The sequence below is a fragment of the Filicampus tigris genome, chromosome 13, assembly GCF_054856515.1.
Source record: "Filicampus tigris isolate MCC_2025a chromosome 13, RoL_Ftig_1.0, whole genome shotgun sequence".
Taxonomy (NCBI): domain Eukaryota; kingdom Metazoa; phylum Chordata; class Actinopteri; order Syngnathiformes; family Syngnathidae; genus Filicampus; species Filicampus tigris.
In genome coordinates, this window is record NC_141229.1 from 19,913,456 (window position 1) to 19,931,282 (window position 17,827).

At 38.9% G+C, this 17,827-nt stretch overlaps 2 protein-coding genes across 2 annotated transcripts in view; one reads left to right on the forward strand and one right to left on the reverse strand.

The window, feature by feature from the left end:
• The window catches only part of metap1 (methionyl aminopeptidase 1), a 27,210-nt gene extending 26,119 nt beyond the window's left edge, over positions 1-1,091 (reverse strand). Inside the window, exon 1 of the mRNA XM_086049161.1 lies at positions 622-1,091. Coding sequence (XP_085905287.1) covers positions 622-891 — 270 coding nt within the window. The 5' untranslated portion in view covers positions 892-1,091. The remainder of the gene's footprint in view (positions 1-621) is intronic.
• eif4eb (eukaryotic translation initiation factor 4eb) lies at positions 827-15,498 on the forward strand. Its single transcript, XM_086049162.1, has 7 exons — positions 827-978; positions 2,124-2,236; positions 5,404-5,499; positions 10,250-10,313; positions 10,810-10,923; positions 14,358-14,497; positions 14,602-15,498. The coding sequence occupies exons 1-7, from the start codon at positions 874-876 to the stop codon at positions 14,714-14,716; spliced, it is 747 nt and encodes a 248-aa protein (XP_085905288.1). The 5' UTR covers positions 827-873; the 3' UTR covers positions 14,717-15,498.
• Positions 15,499-17,827: the final 2,329 nt, after the last annotated feature.

The window sequence follows — 17,827 nt, forward strand, 5'->3', positions numbered from 1 at the left end:
AATTACTTACTGTATAATTACTGCCTAATGACAGTAATTGAAAAGTTGTATATAAACTGCATGCATACTATCGGTACGATGCATTACCTGGAACGTGCAAGTTTATGGTAACAGTTTTGCCCACAATGTTACAAAGTGTTAGGATGAGGAGCAGCATCGTGGCACAGAGTAAACAGTGAGTCGCGCTTTCTGAACTTCACGAACAGTTTATCAAAAAAATAATAATAAAAAAAGCAAATTAAAAGCGTTTTTGCCACGGGCTCCTAACAAATTTTAATGCCCGTAATTCTACATTCTTTAAACCAATCATGATAATGAAATTGTCCATTTCAGCCAACCGGTCAGGAGTTAGCTCAGTAGTTAGGCAGTCGTCTATCAAATGTTACAGAATTATCCGCACTCACATCGGAGAGCAGTATTATACATCGTAAACTACCTTTATATTACGAGGCCATTCTCAAACTTCTGACAAAGATGTTGTGAGATTCTAAAGCCAGCACATGTATGCAGCGCGTTCTGTGTAGCATGACAGCTAGATAGCAGCCTCGTGATATTACAGGGCCCGTTGCTGAGCTAAAACAGCGGCCTTTTTAACTTAGCGAGACTACGGCGAAGCTTTACCTGGGAACAGAAATACGAGCCTTGAATGCCAAGCTTGATACATGTGGGACACTGAAGTTTGGCGTCTTTGCTGCAGCATTCCGTCTCGCACTCCCTTCTCTCCTCCGTACTCGCCATGCCTTCGCCTGGTTGAGGGGTGGAGTCCTCCCCGGCGCCGTGGAAGCGGGGTAGCAGCCCGAAGTAATCCGAAGTAGTCCGAAGTAGCCCGAAGCAGCCCGAAGTAGCCCGAAGCAGCCCGAAGCATTCAGCCAGATGCGGCACACCGCGCATGTCCACAGCGACAGTCACGCTGCCCGTGTGCTCCAATCAACCGAACGTTTCCTAACACAGATTTGTAAGATGGCGACTGCCGAACCGGTGAGCACTTTCTCGAAAAACTTCAAATCACTTCTAGTGGTTCGGTTTTTGCGTAAACCGTGCCAGCTATACGTAAAAGCAGCTGTCATGAAATGTATACGGACTCGCCATGTTGTTTTGGCTTCAAGTTAGTGTGCTTTACTACGACTTGTGCTTCACTTCAAAGCAGTATGGAGACCTCGCAACTTTTACGCTGACGTCGAGGACGCGCTGTCCACTTTGCCTAAAACCAGTCAGTCAGCGTGCCCTAACTTCGCTGTTTTTGTCAGAACATACACAAAATACAAACGATCATTATCCTACAATAAGCACAGACTTTTTAATTCGGCGTGTCAAATACTTTACATTGAAGCCAATTGTTGCTCAGTGGTAGAACTAGTTAGTTACCGCTTCACTTTAACGGCCTCTACGACGATTTCTATTTCAGTGACTCACGTTGTCTTCACTTACAGTACAGTATTTAAATAGCAGAATTAAATGTGGATGCACTTGAATTGTTTATGTGAACAATTCAGTCAATGCAGTAGTATTTGGTATGAACGCTGTATTTAATAACAACCGCATTTAATAGTTGTAAGCACTAAATTTAATCATTTGGACATACCTAATTTATCCCTATCAGATGCAGTTACATATCTTCGGACACACAGCATAATTGCTTAAGTAATTTTTCAATATTTGGGGAAAACAGGAAAAACACAATTTTTACATTGGTATTTTTATTGGGTCTTTTTTCCTTTCGCTTTTTGTTCACCCATCTTGTTGAATTGTTTGTTACAATATATTAATAAAAACATGTGTTCTATAAAGTTTGTTTTTTCTTGTCTTCCAAAAATATTGAAAAATGACTAAGATGACTCCAATAAATGGGTACAATATAATACAGTGATCACATGCTTTTTAATTACTGTAATTTACATTGAAAATATTGAACTTAATTTGTAGTTTTCGGCCCTCCTGTTTTCCTCCCGTTAACATGAATTATTCAGAACTAAAGTCACATGCATGTGTTGTAAAATATACTCATCTCATCTTTACATCCTTAAATACAAATGTGAAGCACTAAGTTTATCACAATGAACCTAATTTTAAAAAAAAGTAAATTTCCCTTTCCCAACTTATTTTATACTATACTTATTTTATAGGAAACCAACCCAAATCCATCCGTGCCGGAAGAGGATGGAGCTGAAGAGGCAAGAGAGAAGGGTCAGGAAATTGTGAGCCCAGAAGGCTACATCAAACACCCACTACAAAACAGGCAAGGCTCTATTGCACAGTTGAAATTTTATCTGTGATAGTCAAAATGTTAAAAACAGAGGGAAACATTACAAAACATGTCGTCACACAGGAAAAAACGAGTAAAACGTGAAAAAAAACAAACAATCAAACAGCATTACTCATGAAATTAGAGACATAACTAAAAGATAATAACTAAGTAGGAGAGTGAGACAATGGCTAGTTGATGAAAGCAGATCAGAACATCTGCATAGACTAAGATAAACATTTGACACGGCCCGTGTTGTTTGTCTACACAAGGCTGTAGAAAAGACGTTTGTTTTCATCTCATTTCTAGTTTGTCGGAAACAAGTTGGCAACTCTAACAGAAGCCCATTTAAAATCATAGGCAGACCGGGTTATAGACAATTACAATGTTTTCCAGCCGTACAAAAAGGTGGATAAACAGATGGTGGAAGGGTACCCCGGGTGCGGGCGATAAACAGACCGCAATTTTTTTGTAAAATGCCCAGCTCTGCTATGGACAATCCCGCGCTTACATCAAAATGTCGTCACGCTTACTACAATGTAGTCAAGATGGCGGTGAAGTCGGGGAAAACAAACTCTCGCCACTCATTGAAAGCATTGAACTTTGGGTTGTTTTCATTTCATTTGTGGGGATTATTTCGATTGCAAAATGTAATGAAATATCGTTTGACTACGATCGCAATCTGCTTGCATGGGTAAAAGTGCGATTTCGATAAATTATTCTTAGTCCGGCCCACTAATCGGCCCTCATGCGTGTGACGTGGTCGCGATGCGGCCAAAGTTCATCTCAACCTACTCGGCGAAAGGCTTCTTTAGGCCTCTTTATACTCCCGTGTCAGCGCGGGCGACAACTGCCGCATTGCATTACGTGACAGACGTATTGTGCTGTCAGATATGTTGGCGACAGGTCAGCAACACATGCCGCGCACACGTCGGAAATTGGTGTTGCGTATACGACGCAGCGCGCATTCTCTCTCGGTCTGTGATCGGTCCATTATGTCACATGTTGCAATGACGTACAATTTCCCCCGGCTTGGCCTAGCAATTTATATTCATATTCCGCAAACACATTATTAATCAGAATGCCGTATTTCAACCAGTGGGCCTGCTGGTTGATTTCCACTTTAACCCATTAAGGCCTAAAGCGCCTTTCTCAACAGCTCCCCAAAACCTAAGGTCGCCTTTGGAATTACCCTTGAAAACCTGTTCTTCCAAAAACTCAACACTTAAAAAATGATTAATATCTCAGCCCCTGTAGCAGACAGAAACATAATTCTAAAAGAATTAAAGAACTTAGACATGTGGCTTTCACACAGGCAGAATTTATTATGATTAACAGTTTCAATCGAAGATGTAAAAATAACGTGTCAGTGCAAGAGAAGCACTATTTTAATTTTTAAAAAATCGAGTGGTAATTACCATCCTCTTTTCTGTTACAAAGACGTCAATATCGTAATTGTCTACAATCCATATCATATCACGTTCGACTGGTTCCACTGGTCGTGCACGTCGTCTATATATCACAGCCGTTACTTTAATCAGAGCCCCCGGCGATCGACGGCGTCCGCCATTAGCCTACCCACATCCTCTGAGGTCTCGCGACACCGTCACGTGTATATTTTGCTGCATTAAGTTGGCTAAGAGATGGAGAATTGGATTAAAAAAGGACGGTGACGTATCCGCTCCCCCTGTTTGAAAGGCAGAAAGACGCAACAGCGCTCCCGGCTCTAGTGGTAGAAACGCGGTTATGCGCTCCCGGGCTTAATGGTTTAAGTTAAGAGTTTCAATAAGAATGAATATTGTCACATAAAAAAGCATTCATTTATTAAAACTGGAGCCACAATTTTGCTAAGAGCCACATTATACACATAAACTATTTGTTGTTTTTGTAGTTGTTTTTTTGTGGGGTTGCCATTACATTCAACAAAAACTGTGTTAAAACGTCCTGTGTTGAACTTCATATCTTTATGATCTGAATGCACCATTTATCAAGGCTTCCTCCATTGTCCTCATGCCGCCAAAATAGCAGTAAATCGCTTGCCAGCCCCTCTCCTATTGGAAACGCTTTCTGACGTCACGGCGCCACCGTCGAGTAGAATATGTATCAACCGGAGGGGATTTGCCGTCGTACGTGCAGTACGTGCAGCGTCGCACAGCAATGCTCCATTCTGTGGTGCCGCCTTAGTGTAACAAGTGTTTAGAAGGGTGGGAACCGTGTTGGGAGGTTCATAATGACTTATTAGCGGCGTAAGTCACACACACACACACACAAGTCAACTTCTACTATGCGGAAATTGACTTGTTGTTGGGGGCTGGAACATATCACCCACGAAAAGTAAGGGGACACTGTATTGCACAGTACAGCACGTGCAACATGCCCACCAATGCACAATGTTAATGACCATGCAATTAAACACCAAATATTTGGGATCCAAGTAAATAAGCAGGGCTGGGCATTTTACAAAAAATTTGCAGTCCGTTTATAGCCTTCCACCAACATCCGGGGTACCCTTCCGCTGTTCATTTGTACGCTATTTTGTCCAGCCAGACCACATAGTAATTGTCTATAGGCCGGTCCAACTATCATTTTAAATGGGCTTCTGTTAACACCCCCCCAGCCGATAATTGAAATGAAAGACTCGACACAGCATGGAAGCCTCATCACGAAAATAGCCGATTACATAGATAGAAAAAAATGGGCTTCCGACTATGCTTAGTCCAACAATTTTTTTAAAAAAAAGTTTCACTTCTATTGTTTATCACCTACAAAATGGGCGTCCATCATAGGCAGACAGATGGACCGGTCCGTCACATAGCCGGAATGCCCCACTCCGTGAATAAGGCCTATTTGATAGCCCAGTAAAATATATATTTAAAGAAACATAATATTTAACTGGCTATGGCATAGTTGAGTGTCATAGCGCAATGCACATCCCTAATTTCGATCGGACGTGAATGCACCCACAATGTCAAGATAAACTGGACGACAAATCTGATCAGCTGATACACTGAACAGTTAGTACTGACAGCATCCAGGTGCATCCTGACTTCCCTCATTTGCTCTGAAGCTCAGTGCCTTCATTTGACTTTTATGCACCTCCTTTTTTAATTAGGATCTTCTCACATTTATGCAAATTCTTTTTTCTATTCTCATCCCAACAGATGGTCTCTATGGTTCTTCAAGAACGACAAGAGCAAAACATGGCAGGCAAACCTGCGACTCATCTCTAAATTTGACACAGTTGAAGATTTTTGGGCGTAAGTTGCAATAAATCTCTTCGGTATAAGGAAGCAAATGTAGAGCTGCCAACTGTTACGGATTGTCCGTTGTTACAGAAATCACTGAACGCTACTTTGTTACGTCTGTAACATTGAACGTTACGGATATTTAAAAAAAAAAAAAATCATGGGTGACATTGCTTAAGCGGGTTCAAAATGAGTAAAAATACTTGGTAGATAATTGCGATCTGTTTTTGACAACACGCCGCAGATGCGTCACTCTTCAGCCAATGCCTCCGGTGACATAATGCGTCACTGCTCACTCATGGGCAGTGGAAGCTAGCGGGTGCGAGTCCAATGTTAGCCGGAATCTAACGTCTTAGGTCTAACCCTGATGGCTGCTCTTCATATCAGGGCTCGACACTGCGACCAATATGCCCACAAAATTTATGCCGATGTCAGACTGCACTAATGTAGCCCGATTTTGGGCCGACAGACGTGTCGCAGACAAACGTAGTGTCTCGTAGCCAATTTTGAGTTGTCTTGACGCATCGCAGCCCGTGTAGTGTGACATATTCAGCAATTGGTCGTGGGGTCTGGGACACTTCACGACCACCATGACAAAAGTCTGGCATGTCAGAATTTTTGTTCATCTTGTCCTACGGCATCCTAAATATTGTGATGTTTTTTTCAATATGAGCTCTTTCTTTTTACAATATCGTGAGCTTTTTTAAAAATCGCCAACCTCCCCACAATATTGTGATAATTATCGTATTTTGAGGTTCATTTCGTGATATTATTGTATCGTGACATTCTGATATCGTGACATCCTTAAAGGTCAGGGTGCAAACATTTTTCAGAGTCTGTTAAAATTCATATTCTCATTTGGTAATAGGTTTTATAATACATACAAGTCACTTCCTGCAAGTTGTCAACCACAGATCGATTAGAAAATAGCAAAGCTGGGCACTTGACCGGGCAGCAACAATTCCTGATGGGTGCGTGGCATGTGTCGCAGACCTGTCGCCAACAGCACAATGCGTCGGTCACGTGAATCAATGCGGCAGTTGTCGCTCGCGCCGACGCGGGAGTAGAAAGAAGCCTAAAAGGAAGCCTTTCACTGACTAGGTTGAGATGAAATTTGGCCGCCTCGCGACCACGTCAAACGCATGAGGGCCGATTAGTGGACCGGACTAAAATCCACTTCCGGCCATGCTTAGTCCAACCATTTTTTAAAATTTGTCACCCCCTGCGCCCCCGCCCGAAAAATGGGCATCCGGCCAGGCCGCAGGGTCCGACCGGTCTGGCCCAGGAACGGACTGCCCAGCTCTGGAAAATAGGTTTTACTTACTCATTCCGAATGATTCCGAACCTCATGGAAGCTCGAGGAATTGTGGCTCTAGCCACCGGAAGTGACGTAGATATAGCTAAACCGCTCGCGACACCATAGACTGTAAAATTTCCATGCGCTACAAACACAACACATTCAATGGCGAGCGATATTTTGGAATGAGAGGATTTTGAAACACACGAGCCAACAGAAGGGGGCGTTATTAGACCATTCATCATTAGTAGTCACCGAATCCTCCGGCTACTGTGACGTCACATCTTCGGAAAAAGCCGAAGATGAGGGGGCGCAAGATTCAAACGGCAGACGACACATTCTGAATTGTATTTAGTGATTAAACTGCTGTCTACCAACGACCTAATCACATTTTAATGACAGTTATGCGTTGTAAAGTGGGTTCTAGATTGCTACAGAAAAGTTGTCAATGTTTGCACCCTGACCTTTAATGTATATATAGGTATATGTGTATATATAGGTTTATATGTGTATTAGTTTGCGCGGGATGTGATTTATTTGCTGTCAAAAACGTCTCGATACCATATTTGTTTAACACGGGTATTTAAAAAAAAAAAGGACACATAGCTCACCAACTCTGGCCTAAAGGCAAGTATACATACGAGCAAAAGCGCCTGTCTACCGAAATGTGAGAAACGCCTTTAAATGGCACAGGAGGCGTGTGAGGAAAATGACCTCAAGCAGTGAAACGCTGGTTGCTCCTCCGCTCCTCGTTTAAAAGCATGTTGCGCAAAGTGTCTTATATGGAACTTTTTTGCTTACATGGCCGACTGCCATGGCAAGCCGACCCACATGACAAAGCTCGTCTGTAAGGCTTGTTTTAAAACTACCATGGCTCGAGTTGGGAGCACATCCAATCTGGCCAAGTACCTTGCTGACCGGCATCCAGAATTAAACCACGAGTTGAAGGAGCGACGGGTTTTGATGCATTTCTAACACTTTCCTAAAAAATAAGTACCGGTAGTGTGAAATGTGAATTATTTTTTTGACAATTTGACGAGGCATTCGACTAGCTGGGAACGAATTAGCGCAGAATAGACATACACGCACGCACATACAAGCAACATTACATTGAGTCATTATCAATTAAATGAACATATTTACTTGACCGTAACGGTGCAAATGTATTGTCAATATCAACAATGGATATAATGAAATGCAGTCAAATAGGTCAAGAATATGGCATGTAATGAAAAAACTTAGAGTGAATACGTATATATGTACATACAGTGACATGTACATACATTGATTTCATTATTTCAAATAAATGTTATTCTTAAAATCAGAATTGGTTAATTCTGTGTCCAAAAAGCACAATGACTATACAGCTCCATATTTGGCCATGAAAATGATCCTAACCTACTAAACACTGCATTACAGTAGATGTCATACTAATGACTCTGTAAACTTCTGTGCACATTTTCTACCAGTGACGTTTAAAATAAATACATAAATCGGAAGCAGTTTTATTAAAGTTTAATTTACATGTAGTCTATAAAATATAAATGATAAAGTATAGAAAGAAACAGTAATATATTTCTATATCTCAATCTCCCACGTTTGCAAATGTTCATAAGAGTTTAACAATGTTTAAAATGTTATTTTCTTATCAAGCATGTCCAAATTTGAATTAATAATAAAAAAATTTAAAAAATTGAAGTTCTTTCGTCAGTTATCATTTTGCTGATTTTGCTGAATTTAGATTTTTGTCAAGGTACCGCTTCTGTATCTGTATCGAGGTACTTTATACCGGTATAGTATCGAAGTCCAAATTTTGGTACCATGACAGTACTAACAGTGAATACTGAAATAATGATCTTGCCATCTCTCAGTTTAGTCACAAGTGTACTGAAATGTACTTCAGAAGAATGTCATTCAATTATTTTGTTCTAACATCATCACTATCAGGGCATTAAAAAATAAATGACGACACTGTCGCAATAGTTTCTGGGAAAATATATCGTTTCGACAAATTTGTTATCGTGACAAGTCTAGCGGTGTGACCGACTGAAAAAGTTGGTAGCGCCAGTGCAAAAGTTAGCATACAGTCCTGCAAACCAACAGCAAGGAACAAGGGCAGTGGCACAAAGTGAAGCTTCATCGCCAGATTAGTATGTCCAATAATGCGCAAACAACAACAATGTGCAAACGACAACTTTATTCATCATAGAATAACAAATGACACATTGCACTGTGTATTACTGTCATAAAACTTGTGGGAATATGCCAAACAGCTATGCTCGTTAAAGCCTAGCTGGTGGTGAGTGATATTTTTAATCATTGGATTTTATATTTTGGTCCTTGAATTTAGGTCTTCACATGAAAATGGCTTGTGGTACTAAAAGGTTTTGGGACTGCTGCCTTTATTTAAAATGTGCATTGTTGGAATGTCACTGCTAAGTAAATATCTCAATAACCTTGTGATTGATTTATTCTTTGAAACATTAATTTTAATTTTTGCAATTACAATGTCTTGATTTTAGTGATGGTAGTACACAGTCATACCAATTAACGCCATACTAATAATACTAATAATTTTGTGCGATAGTACGGAAGCATATTGCTGCCATACCAGGGGGAAAAAAACACAAACCTTATCATGTAAAAACGTGAAACTTATCATGTAGAAACGTGATACTTATCATGTAAAAACGTGATACTTATCATGTAAAAATGTGAAACTTATCATGTAAAAATGTGATACTTATCATGTAAAAACGTGATACTTATCATGTAAAAATGTGAAACTTATCATGTAAAAACATGATGCTTATCATGTAAAAACGTGAAAATGATCATGTAATAACGTGAAAATGATCATGTAATAACGTGAAACGTATCATGTAAAAACGTGAAAATGATCATGTAAAAACGTGAAATGTACATTTGAGCTCAAATGTTAAATTGGCCTCGCGTAGTATTCCAATTTCCCCCACTTCTGTTGCGACTTTGGTGCCATCCTGCAGCAGGACGCAGAGGCTGGTGCTTCCGATGCAATGGCACTAAAGATGGACTTGCTGCGCTTTTTACGAAATTTTGGTGTACCAGAACATTTCCTCATACGCATGGAGCAAGAATACTTATTACAATACCATCCACTGTTCTTAATAAATTCAAAATCTCGCCATGTCTCTCAACCCAAGCATGAAATAGAACTAAATCAAATCGTTTAAATGATCCATTCTGTGTTGTTTCAACGACAATTTTCACGTTTTTACATGATAAGTTTCACCTTTTTACATAAGTTTCATGTTTTTACATGATAAGGTTTGTGTTTTTTTTCTAGAATATTTTTCTAAAATATGAAAATTCAGATACATTTTAGAAGTGACTTTCTATCGGTTGGCAGCTTAGTATAGGAGCTCTACTCAAATTCCAATTCTAAATCAAATCATCTTGTTTTACTACTGTGCCATGTCTTCCCAGTCTGTACAACCACATCCAGTTGACAAGCAATCTCATGTCAGGCTGTGATTACTCCCTTTTTAAGGTTTGTTTGATCCTTCATGCCTTGATTGACGTACTGTGATGTATGTGTATGCTTTTAAATTTACATTTAAGTGAAATAAAAACGAAAAAATCAAATGTGAATCATTACCTTGATAATCTCTCCAGCCAAGTGTGTTGAGCCGCTTAGATTATTTTAACCGTTTTCAAGGTGTTCGCAAACTAGTAATTAATACCTTATTGTTTAGTGTAAGTAAAGACATTGTAACTTCAAAATTGGCCGTTTAGCCTACAAATCTTTGTACTCAACTCAACAGCAGTTAAGCACTTCGCACTTAAAAACAACCAAGCTGTACATGGAGTAATAGCGTATCAGTGTTCAATCCACCATGAATCAGATATATAACAATTTCTAAATGACTTGTTACGTGCCATGCCAGCAGTCCAGTTTTTTTGATAGTGTTGGTTGTTGACATTTGAGTACAATATACAATGTTGTTAAACTATGAGTATAAACATTTGGAAAACTGTTGCTGCAGGATGGTATTGAGCCCATGTGGGAGGATGAAAGGAACAAGCGTGGAGGACGCTGGCTGATCACATTGAACAAGCAGCAGAGAAGAATGGACCTGGACCGCTTCTGGTTAGAAACTGTAAGTTTTTGCTTTTGACGGGTTTGTTGTATTATATCGCAGAGAGCGCTGAGCAAAACTCTGCAATACTACTAGCTTTGATGTTTTAATGACCCTTTCATTGCAGTCATTTTGAGATCAAACACCAATGAGTTGGCTACAGTTTGTCATAAAACATCTTCCACAAATGTTTGTAGAGAGGTGGCCTCGCATACAGTATATGTTGCGAAAGGAGCCTTACCATTTTGGTGATAACTGCATAATAAGGCTCTTAAACTATGTTTCCAGCAGCCGAGGCAGCCACCATAAACTAGTCAAGGGCTGATATCAGATTCTGACAGTATGATAACCTTGAGAAAAAAATATCACAGTTTCATGGTATTGGTATTACAACTCCCAAATGTATTATTTTAAAATGACTTGGTAATTAACAGCAACTTTTATATTAAAATAATAGCAATGACAAACAATAAATACCTGCTGTGCAGGTCTTGGCCTCTTAAGGGCAGTATGGTGTGGTGCAAGCATTAAGATACGCTTACATTAGGGCTGGGCGATATGACTGAAAAGTATATCACGATATAAGTGTTTCATATTGGTTGATATCGATATATATATGATTTTTTTTTCTTTTTTTTAAACTTTTGAAAAATTATGACCCGAAGAAAAATACATTTAGGTTATTTTATTTTAACATAATACTTAACCTTTAATAAAAGGTCAATGTAATGAAAGACTGAAATAAACTGGTCGATGTAAAGATTAAATAAACTCCATTTTAAACATAATGTGCTTAGAAGGGCTGAGAGATATGTTTGGAAAAACTGTCACAATCTTAAGTGTTTCATATCAGTCAATACTGTATTGATAATTATTGATTTGTTTTAAACCTTTTCTTTAAATAACAGTTAACTGTTTTTGTGTACATCGTTATGTAGTGTAATGCAGTTTGTCCTCCACCAGTGCATTGTAAATGCTTATTTGCATTAGGTCTACAGTGTTTCCCACAGATTTGACTTTACTTGGGTGGGTGGACTGCTCTAATAGTTGGCAGTGGTACACCAGTACTTACCGCAGCTCAGTAAGTACTCATTATGGAATAACAGCAGAGACATTTAAATGACATAAATATTCCCCAAAATCAATGTAAGTCAATACATAATTTTTTGTTAATATCATTATGTTTTGCAGTAGCTGCATTTTTATGTATGTAGGTTGTTCACAAACGCTGTCTATCCACAATTGGGCTTTGAAGCAATATTGTCAAATTATCGTTATCGAGTTTTTTGAAACAATATTGAGATTTTTTTTTTTTTTTGCCCATATCGCCCACCCCTAACACCATGTTGTTTGAGATGTTAATCCACAATCCCAAAGCACAAAGTGCTTTGCAAGCATATGAAGTGCACAGAGTACAGGGGACAGAAATTGACCACGTAGGAGAACGGCTACCACAACCTCTTCATCGAAAGTGACAAAAATAATCATTGAAAGTATGGTGTGATCGACTGATCGAAATATGGTTTAAGTTGGCCTATTGAGACCATTCAAACATGGTATATACTGTAGTTGCGATTTTGCACTTTTGACAGAAGTTTGAATAGAGAGAGGGAGTCTTGTTCAGTTGAACAGATGAATATTATTTGGCAGCAAACGGATGTACCACAAAGCTGCGAATTAAAACTACCGATGTGCTGGAACTTAGAGGACTGTATGTGAATTTCACCTTAGGGGTTTGGCGGCTGCCTTAACTACTTAATTGACTGTACCAAATTACTCAAACCACATAAACTAAATTCAACTGTGGTGTTGTGAGAGCGAGATGGAACCAAATTTAATTATAATTTATTGCACTTGAAACAATGTGTTAATAATAAACAATTTCTTATGACATATAATCATTCTAAACCAAAATTTAATTGGGCGCCCAGATTAGTAATAAATGTTGGACGCAGGGCCAAATAAAAAAAATTGCGACAAGCTGAGGGCCGGACTGATAGAATGTTCATTGAAATTTTTTAAAATATGACTCCACAGATTAGGATAAATGCATGCCTGTGAGTAGTGCTGGGCGATTTCGAAAAAAATCTACTATCATGATATAGGCCATGTTTTATCGCGATAACAATATACAACAATATATTATTAGTTATTCTATTACAAAAAAATATACAACACACTAGCGATGGGAAAATTAAGCTTCAAGTTTGCTTCATGAACCAGTTGTTGTATTTTTTTTACTCCTCTAGATGGCACTGTTGTTTAAATTAAGGGGTTTAAGAAATGGCAATTGAGTGTACTTTCAGCCTTACGTTGAACAGAGAAGCTTCATTTTCTCATCACTACGACTCACTATGACAGCTTACCTTTTCTCACTTTATTTTGAAGTGACATTGAACAGACCCGTATCCAATGAGAACTGCATCCTACTGCTGCTGTATAAAATTATCAAATGTAAACAGAAGCAAAGTAGCCAACATATTTTTGCACAAATATAGATATCAATCTAAATAAGAGGCAAAAAAGAATAATGTCTCTGGCTAGGGCCGTCCACAAAATCCCGAACGGACGGACCGTTCCGTCCGTGGGCGGAATGCCCAGCTCTGCAAAATACATTTATTGAACACTCGAGCAACCAGTGATTATCATTTTAGTGTATTATATCATTGTCAGAGAGCAACAAAGTGCAATCTGTTAAAATGACAGCTCTCGTAGTTCTAATAGTTTCAAAAACCTGTCGTGACATTTTTGTTTATTTTAGCAAGGAAGACAACAGAAAAATACATAACTAAACATAATTGTAGCCCGCCATAGCCCAGCTTCTAAAGACGGCAGAGAACAACTTTTAAGGGTATACACTATTCTAATTGGTCAGTCGTCAGCGAAATGGGAGTCCATCAGTGACGGACTGAGAATGTCCTTCGGTACTGACCTGGTTAGTGACAATTCCAGTGACGGACGAAAACCCACTTCCATCACTGCCTTGTCTGTCCGTTTTTCAAAGTTTCCCATTATTCATTCAGTGATTTGCCAGCAAAACAGGCATCCGTCAGTGACGGATTGACAGACCTTCCGGTAGCACTGACGTAATTCCCACCTCTGCTCTTAACATACTTATATAATGAGCACTGCTGGCTGGCTGAAGTTGTCGAAGACCGGTTTGAAATGTATTCCAAATTATTAAGGTAAAGGGTGCATCAAGAAACCATTCAATTTGACATGATGATACTGTGTGTTGATGATCGATGTAGTTGGAGGAATTCCGAACATTTCGATTTCTGTGCACCCCTCCTAATGTATTGGAACAGTGAGGTCAGTTCCTTTGTTTTGGATGCAGCGTAATAACATTGGAGTTTGACATTTAAAAGATGAACAGAAGACAAGATATCAACTATTCCATCTCTATGGGCGGGTCCATCCCATTACCTAATTTTTCCTCCACTTCACTTTTCCAGCTCTTGTGCTTAGTTGGAGAGGCCTTTGATGACTACAGCGATGACGTTTGTGGAGCTGTGGTCAACATTCGCGCAAAAGGAGATAAAATCGCTGTCTGGACATCAGACTATGAAAACCGTGATGCTATAACACACATAGGGTGAGGGATTTCTTTAAATCATCTTAAGTGTTTGTATTTGTTTGTACAAATTCATAAAAATCCCAGCTGTCATCCTCTTAATCCGTTTTTTTGCCTGCCAACAGGAGAGTTTACAAGGAGCGCTTGGGACTCCCCTTGAAGATGACTATCGGCTACCAATGTCACTCTGACACAGCAACCAAAAGTGGCTCAACCACCAAGAACAAATTTGTTGTTTGAGAAGCACCTATTATGCCCCTGTTTCAACTTCTTGTTATATTTGTTGTTGGTGCATATGTTTACTTTGCTGCAAAGACTGTGGAGTGCAATCCAAGACAACATGCCAAATGGTTCCATAGCCTGCCCAAGACTTAGACCACAGAAATATTTGAATATGTGTCTTCCAAAACACTAAACTAACACTTTGTTCACGTGGACAAAAATATAATAAAATGAACCTCAGTATCACACTTTTGACAGCTATAATCTGTGAAACGTTGACATGGAGCTTTTGAGTTAATGATGATATTGGGATATCATGTGGAAGTAACTCTATATTTGGATGTAAATAAACAGGATTTTAATTGGAGTAGTTTAGCAAAATAGCGACTAATATGTACACAATGTATGTAATAAATAAGTTCCTCTCCATGTCGGGTTATTGCTGGCCATGTAAACGTACCCAATGAGTGGTATTTCTAGAGGTTGCTATTTAGAGTGCTTCATGGATTCTCTAAGTAAAAATATATAGTAATTTTTTTTTTTAATTACAGTCAATTGTGAAATGCAACAATGTATATTTTTCTGCCATTTCCTACAGCATGAGTGTTTTGCTGTAATTGTGTAAGAAATTAAACACTTTAATTTATTCTAGCCTTCATATTGTTCAATTGGTCTGACAGTTTGATGCTTCTTTTTTGCCCTGACTTGCATGTAATCAATCTTCTTAGTCTATTTCATGACTGATATTTTTTTGAGTGTTAATATGATTAAAACAGGAATTTTGCAATTGTTTTCAATTACATTTTGTTTTTCCTTGCAAATCATATTGTTATATTATTACAAATTAAGAGTTGCTGATTCTTTGATTGTCTTGCAGGCAATTGAATATGCTGCCAAGTTTCTCATACAGTAAAAGGCTCCCACCAGATTAACAGTAACCATTAGCGTGAGATCCACCCGCCCCCTGACCATCAACCCACAATCCTTTTAAAATGTCAGTGTAAATACAACATGGAAAGAAAAGGTTACTTTTGAGAACATAGCTTCATGTCTTGGTTCATTTCTACATAAGCTGCTTTTAAAATGTCATTTGAATGAGACAAATGTCATCACAAGATGCAGTACTATTCAAGCCAGCAGGCACACCAAATACTGCTGGATGTTCCTTGATGTGTTGAAGCACTAAATGGCTTTTGAAAATCTGATCAGGTCCTTGTTTAAGTGGCGTTATTGTGGTAGCAACCTTTAAAGGTCAGTTGATCTCCACATATATAGGATTCCTTTTAAGCAAATTCTCACAGAATGATAAGCAATCAACTAAACAGTATAAACTATGAAACACCACAATCAAATGTTTCATATTGCCCATTTATCAGGTTATTCAGTTTTATATTTACATTTAAAATCAAATTTCCTCACTGACAGCAGCTCTCGACGCACACACCAAAATAATTCAGTGGATATCAAAGTGTACACCCCTGTTCAAATGCTAGGTTTTTGTTGTATATAAAAAATATACCCAGCTATGCCATTTCACCATGTTTTCACAATCAATGTGACCTGTAGCCTGTACAACTCATTTGGGGTTAGGGGGGCTGGCGGCCTAGGGGGAAATAAATTAAAAAAGTGAAATACCTTAGACGTAAACACAACCAAGCTGTGGTTGCACCCCCCATTTTTTAAACCCAGGATGTGAATTGGTCTGCAAGTACACACATGTACAACATTGGTGTTGAATGTTTCAACAGAATTATTTGTAAGAAATCAAAACCAACAAACTCCTGAAACATCCCAGGACAAAAATGATGGTACTGCCAAAACCTGGCTCGATAGCCATGACTGAACTGCCTCCCTCGCAGCTAACATCAACCATGGTAGACCTCCCTGTCCAACTCTGTGCAGTATGCCCGGAGCAGAAATTCCAGGGTCTAATGAAACCTCTCAAGCACAGCCTGACTTTGTGCATGATAAGATGAACACTTGTGTTTTATTTGTAATGTTTTCAGTACCTGCCCAAACATATGTGACGTAAAGTTGGAACCGCTATAGGCGGAAGGCAATAAACGGACAGCAATGTTTTTGTAAAATGCCCATGCAGCTCTGCATCCGGATTTGCAACCCTGTTAACCTGCAGCCTTGTTGCTGTGATTAGAGTGCCAGAGTTGCACTACATAAACAGGTTTGCATGTTTCTCAGACTTTAGAAACTATTATTTGTAATTTGTTATCATTAGTATTCATATTGATGAATATGTAGCAGAAATCAAAAACGTGCAGGTTTATGTTTGAAGAATTTTGAAGCCCAAAATGTCCTCCAATTCTGGAATGACCCCATACATATTAGTCATAGATGGGCAATTATTTCTTCAAAGCTGCAATGTGGAAAAACTGAAACGGTTGCTGAGGCCCACACCAACATGCTAACTCAATTGTGTTAAACGTGAATTTAATGTGTTTTTTATTTACTTCATTGTATTCAGAAAATTTGTATTCAGAAAATTCATGTAGCCAACCTCCCTGGATGTGGCCACAGGAGGAAAAATTGATGACAAAATGAGGAGAAGGATAATATGAATGGTCACAAAAGAGCCCAAAACAGGAAACAACAGTTCCTCTAATTAAGATGAGTTCGCCATATAGTATTCAACTGTTCTTGTAGGCTTTCGGTGACACTTTTGTGGTCACTTTTTGCAGCCTGACATGTGGTTTGCAGAGTGCTTCCACAGTATCACGGGGATGACAGTAGTGTATTCTCCCATGTATAAACATTAAATCAACTCTTCTTTATTCCTTATTACCAAACCAACCAGCTACTAATTAGCACAACATTCACCGATGAGCATTTTTTTAGCCTCATTTGAAAAAGTTCTTTGATCGATTTCATGAATCTTTAGAGACCAGTCAGTACACCCTTACCTTTCTACCATAGAGTTGTTTTGTCTTGAAATCCAATTATGTCTTCTTCACCGTAGTACCTCAACTATCAACACAGGTCTTAATCTTAACTATTAAGTTAAATGAATAGACTTAATTTTATGTACCATTTTATCAAGTCAGTTCCCATTTCAAAGGAAAACAAATTAATCTAGATAGCAACTCAGCATGAGGTTATCTGGGCAATTTCAGTTCA